General features: G+C 37.4%; 1 protein-coding gene across 4 annotated transcripts in view; it reads left to right on the forward strand.

Moving 5' to 3' along the window:
• RAB27A (RAB27A, member RAS oncogene family) overlaps nt 1-3,437 on the forward strand; it is an 80,749-nt gene extending 77,312 nt beyond the window's left edge. For all 4 annotated transcript variants that reach the window (XM_055537901.1, XM_055537900.1, XM_055537903.1 and 1 more), the window contains one exon: nt 1,127-3,437. In XM_055537901.1, coding sequence (XP_055393876.1) covers nt 1,127-1,325 — 199 coding nt within the window. In that variant the 3' untranslated portion in view covers nt 1,326-3,437. The remainder of the gene's footprint in view (nt 1-1,126) is intronic.
• Nucleotides 3,438-6,412: the final 2,975 nt, after the last annotated feature.

Raw genomic sequence — 6,412 nt, forward strand, 5'->3', positions numbered from 1 at the left:
AGCTCTCCTGTGGAAGCTGCTCCTAGTCAGGAAGTAATGAATTGTAATCCGAGTCATTGATGGAGTGTTAACATGCTATGAGAACACAGGAAAACAGATATTCTTCAGCAAGAGTAATAGAGATGGATGTTAAAGTATCTATAAATGTAAAGAATATTTTACTGAATTCAATTGCAGGACTCCTGAAGGGGCTAAACAACTTTCTTTTGTAGTTTTTATATCTAAGAGTATTTTTGGTCAGACTCCTTACTAAGTGGTGGGAATGAAGTTAACAGTTTGAAGAAAATATAACTATGTCATTATTTTCATGACTTTATTAAGAAGGGGGAAGAATCTGGCAGGTAATTGATTAATCCCCTTGCAAAGACCAAGTATGAATGGTGACCACCTCAAGAAGACTGATGATGTCTTAAGAACACGTGAAAATAACCTTATAGTTTTGAAACGATGCTTTGTGAGTTACTAAAGAATTATACCTAATCTCAGGTCCTGGGATAACAAAATAAACACACTTAAGATTGATATGCTTGAGGAACCCTCAAGTGCTATGAAATTCAGAATGTCTTGTCTTCAAGGGTGTGGTCCAGGAATACCGCCTGGAGCTGACAAGTGGCCAAGCCCTTGACGAATACGGCCAGGGATCTCTGATGTCTCATGTCGGCTTGTATTTTTTTTTCCCCCATTGACAGCAAGTGAGAGTTCTCTATTTTGGAGAACTTCATACAACATCATGTAAATTTGGAATCAGTAGAGGCTATGGTTGAGTTGGTTACACTTGAATAGCTGTGGATTCAAAGCCTGGTTCCACTCCTTTCTAGCATTATGAAATTGGGCACATTACTTCATCTTTCTGAGCTATAGTTTCATCATTTGTGAAATGGGGATAAAAACTCCAGGAAGTTTTACATCTCTGTTAGGAATGCAGTGTCAGTTATTATTTTACTTTTCAATGTGCTAAAATGCCTTTCTTGTCTTATATATTTATTATATATATATATATTTATATATATATTATATAAATATAAATATATTTATATTCTTCTGATTTTCTAAGTTGAATTATCAAGGGCAAAGGTCACTGACCTTTCCCGCCACACGCTGTAACCCAGGTTGTTGCTTCTTTCAGAGTCCCCTACTTTGAAACTAGTGCTGCCAATGGGACAAACATAAACCAGGCTATTGAGACGCTCCTGGACCTGATAATGAAGCGAATGGAACGGTGTGTGGACAAGTCCTGGATTCCCGAAGGCGTGGTGCGTTCCAACGGTCACACCTCTGCAGATCAGCTGAATGAAGAAAAGGAGAAGGGGTCATGTGGCTGTTGAGGGGGCTTAGTGAGCTGAACAGCCATTCGAGGGGCCCATGTCTGTGACCTTCCCTATGGTGATACATGACTCAGAGAGAGGCAAACAGGCCTTGCGTGCAAACTGCTTCTCACCATCGCAATTAGACCTATCAGTAAAGCATCCCGTTTTAAAATTACTTTGCTGCAGCTTTGTAAATATTCTTTAAGTTTCAGCCTGAGAGGCAAAATATCTCACATAGCCAAAAGTGCCTTATAAAACATTAGCCCCATGGCAGTAGATTGTTCAAGGATTCAGGATTTTGTAGCCACAGAACAGTGCATTTATTATGTATAATGACTGAAGATACCATCCCTGCTTTACCATAGATAGGCCCAGAGTCTCACCTTTAAGATCGTAGATGTAATATCGGTCTTTAACGCAAATTTAAGACACTTCTTGCACCACAGGGGACTTTCTAAAATGTCATCTAAACAATTTAAATATTAAATAAGAATATACACAAATGATGGTTCAATGTCTTGAGTATAATTTATGTAAGCATTCTCTTTAAAATGAATATAGGAGAAATGATTGGCCATATCTATAGGCCCTGGATAAACTGGATTGATCAATTTCATGCTCACTGTGACTATTTTTGGTGGGAAGGGCCTTGAGAGTAAGGACTAGGGTGGTTTAGTGTTGTGTAAGTGACTGAAGTGGGGACTTCTGGCTCCCTGCCCAATTCCCTTTGCTCTGAAAGGTTGATTGAAGGGTCAGGGAATTAGATTTTTATGCCTTTAGTTCACAGTGATATGTGCATTTATACTTGGCCTATGTGCTGGCCATATTGAACATAGCTGGTGCTTATGCTGAAGTTATTTGTGATAAGCAAATATTTAGCTTCTTTTTCTTTATATTTATAATGTTGGTCTGGCATCCTCAGGCTGCAGTTTCAATTAGCTTATGAACGACTCCTCATTTTTTTTCACCATCAGGCTCTATCTTGATCTTTGAAACTTGTTTTATTTTCATACGGGTGGAATTGAAGGAATTAGTTTATAATTACATAACATGTCTGTTTATACTGTTTGGTGGAAGATGGATGTTTGTATTTAAGCAATTACATTCGTATTCTGTCTCAAAATAGAAAAACAAAATATTCTATGGCCTGTAGTTTTCACTGAGATCATGGGTATTTACTATACTTGCTGGATCTTGCCAAGGTCATGTACTCTTCCACACTGCCAAGATGTCTTTTTTACCAAATTAAAGGTGTGTTTCAAAATATGCTTCATGGCAGTTGTTTATAAAACTCAAAGGGGAAAATTCTTATTTATTAAAGTAGTTTAAGTGGATTAAGATTTCCAAAGAACTTAATGGCTATTTAGGAAGAAATACCACTCATTATAATTTAAATAAAGAATAAAAATAAATGTATTTTGTGATGGCATAACTGTAATTAGAAAAATAAAACTGTGATGAAAAGTAGCTACTGGTACATGATAATTTTCAAACGGCTTTTTATGGACCATCTGTCCTGTTTTTTTTTTTTGCCACTGCCCTCCCACCATCTGCTTAAGAAACTTAGTTGTGCTTTGTAAGATCTTATATATTTCTATCCTTAAAATTTAGACTTTTTAAAATACTAAGAAGTCACTGAGTCCTATGCATTTGAATTGTGTATCCTAGTGATAAAAGGTCCAGCTATTTCTGGATCAGAGTCCTCATTATAAGCAGTGCCTTGTAAAATTGCTGTAAGAATGAAGTGGAGAAAATAATTTTATAGCTATGTACCAGGGAACATTTTATATGATTTATTTGTAGAGTGAAAAAGAAAACAATATCTGTATTGTGTCAGCCTATCAGGAACCAAACGAGCAATTCATACAGATTCTATTGGCCTTAAACATAATACACAGTGAAACATATACACGAGACAGTGCACACACAAGAGCCATTTTTAGTTATTGACATCAATAACCTGTATTCTCTTTGGAAATCATGTGTTTAAATTTACTTTGAAGCACCAACATAAACTTTTTTTCTGTGTCAGTGTATTTTTCTATTTACAGGCTTGTGTAAAAGTGAAGTGTATCTTCAGTGAATTTTGTGCCAGATAAGCTTATAATAAAAAAGTGGTCTAATCTGTCATTTATGTGTGAACATAACTTCATTTCCCTTTACAAGAAAGTTTCAACCCAGAGGATGTAATGCTCAAGCAAAGCACATTCAGAGACACAAATTCCGTTAGGTACTTGATGAGGGACCAGCCAAGATAACATGTTCTGGAGAAGGTAACTCACACATGTCATCATCAAACACAGATGGAGCACCGACAGTGCATGAAGTGTTGTGCTGGCTGTTGACAGGCGAACAAAGCAAGGATGGTAGGGGCTTGAACTAAGACTGGGGCTGAGAGATGGGATGCAAGAAGCATTGGGGAGGGTGTGGTACTTAACTGGATGAGGAGGGAATACGCGGAGATGGACTCTCTGACCTTATTTCCTGCCACCCTGTCTACCTCACTCACTCCTCTGTGAGCATACTGGCCTCCCTGGAGCAGTCAGGTGTGTTCCTGGAATATCTGCTGTTCCCTCTGCCTGGAATGCTTGTCTTCCATATATCTACATGGCTCCCTCTCCCACCCTGTAGGACAATTCAAATGTCGTGTTGTCCAAAAGGACTTTGCTGATCACCTTCTATAAAACAGCAGTCACTCCCTCTCATGGCCCCTATCAGATTGTCCCCCGCTGCCTTGTTATTCTGCTCTGTTTTTGTACATGTCACTTGTCACCAGTCAATATCTTTGTATGTTTGTCTGTATCCACTAAGATGTAAGCTCCATGAGGACAGGGACATGGGAAGTTTTCTTCAAAACTGTGTTGCTGCTACCCGGAAAAGGCCTGGAACATGGTAGGTCCTCAAATGGCTATTGGACTGAATAGAGGACTTAAGATGCAGCAGGGTCAAATGAAAGAGTTTTCAAAGTAAGACTCCAAGACTTCAAAATGTTTAGAAAGGTTCTCAAATAATAAGTCCATATTGGTTTATTATAAGAAATTAGGAACTCTGAGAGGTATACTCTTGATCTTTTGAAGTTGATACCAAGATAGCTAACGATCCATTGAAGAAATGTTCAATATGGACTTTTGGGGGTTTTTTTGTTTTTTGCTTTTGGCCGTTCCAAGTGGCATGCAGGATCTTAGTTCCCTGACCAGGGATCAAACCCTTGCCCCCACAGTGGAAGTGTGGAGCCCTAACCACTGGACAGAACAGGAAATTCCCAATTAGGAGTTTTTAAAAACTGAACTGTAGTTTATTTACAATCTGTTTTGGCAAAGTAATTCTTTGCTAACATTATGTATACATTATATAAGTATATATTAATATATAACATACATGTGTCTATTCTTTTTCAGATTCTCTTCCACTATAGGTTATTGCAAGCTATTGAATATAGTTCCCTGTGCTCTATAGTAGGGCCTTGTTGTTTACTTTATATACAGTAGTGTGTGTATTTGTTAATCCCATACTTCTAATATATTCCTCATCCTCCTTCCTCCTTTCCCCTTTGGTAACCATAAGTTTGTTTCCTATGTCTGTGGGTCTGTTTCTGATTTATAAATAAATTCATTTGTACTGTTTCTTAGATTCCATATTTAAGACATATCATATAGTATTTATCTTTCTCCGCCTGACTTAATTTCTTTAGTATGATAATATCTAGGTCCATCCATGTTGCTGCAAATGGCATTATTTCATTCTTTTTATGGCCAAGTAATATTCCACTGTGTGTGAATATATATATACACACACACACATATATATATATATATCACATCTTCTTTATTCATATATCTGTCAATGGGGGCAGGCTGCTTCCATGTCTTGACTGTTAAACAGTGCTGCTCTGAGCAGTGGAGTGCAAGTATCTTTTCAAATTAGTTTTTGTCCTTTCCATATATGCCCAGGAGTGGGATTGCTGGGTCATATGATAACTATTTTTAGTTTTTAAAGGAAATCTCAATACTGTTTTCCATAGTGGCTGCACGGATTTACTTTCCCAAAAACCATGTTGAAAGATTCTTTTTTCTCCACCCCCTCCCCAGCATTTATTATTTGTAGGCTTTTAGATGATAGCCATTCTGACTGGTGTGAGGTGATATGTCATTGTAGTTCTGATTTGCATTTCTCTAATGATTAGTGATGTTGAGCGTCTTTTCACATGCCTGTCTTCTTTAGAGAAATGTCTATTCTGATCTTCTGTCCATTTTTTGATTGCTTTTTTTTTATATTGAGTTGTAGGAGCTGTCTGTATATTTTGAAAATTAATCCCTTGTTAGTCACATTGTTTACTAGTATTTTCTCCCATTTTATAGGTTGTCTTTTTGTTTTATGATTTCCTTTGCTATGCAAAAGCTTATATGTTTGATTAGTCCTCATTTGTTTATTTTTGCACAATAAAGAATGCTTTGCTTGGCTTCTTGTAACCCGGAAAACTCTATATAGTATTTCCAGGTCTTCTATTTTTGGCAAGATGGATGAGTTTAGAACTATAGAACTCTTCTAATATAAAGCACTTGATAATGCTGGATAAAATATAATGAATGTAGTTTTTAAATGAACTATTGATCTCTTAAGAAAGTAAGGATAATACCTAGAGACCATCCCTCTTCCTCCACAAAACAGACAACAACAACATCAGCAACAACAGTGGGATCTTGTAACAAACTGATACTGGATGTGGTTTGCTTTTGGTTTGGATTTTGCAAGATCAGTAATCAAGGTGCTCAGCTTTAATGGCTACATGCCATCATGAGAGAAAACTTCGGATTCCTTGGAGGTAGGACGCTGGAATGGAGGGCCTCCTAACCCCAAACACACGCAAACCTGGGGCCTGGTCTATGTCTTAATCTCCGCTACAAATTTATAACCATAAGTGTGCTTTTACACAGGTATAAGATTCAAGTTTATGTTACTCCTCTCCTGTTTTTGTTTTTTTTTTTTTTTTTTTTCTGGGAATGGTTAAGCCAAAAAATTAACATAAGCTAACATAAAATAATTTGTGTGTTCTTGCCTGGAGAATCCCAGGGACGGGGGAGCCTGGTGGGCTGCCGTCTATGGGG

Source organism: Bubalus kerabau, chromosome 10 (assembly GCF_029407905.1).
Source record: "Bubalus kerabau isolate K-KA32 ecotype Philippines breed swamp buffalo chromosome 10, PCC_UOA_SB_1v2, whole genome shotgun sequence".
Classification (NCBI taxonomy): Eukaryota; Metazoa; Chordata; class Mammalia; order Artiodactyla; family Bovidae; genus Bubalus; species Bubalus kerabau.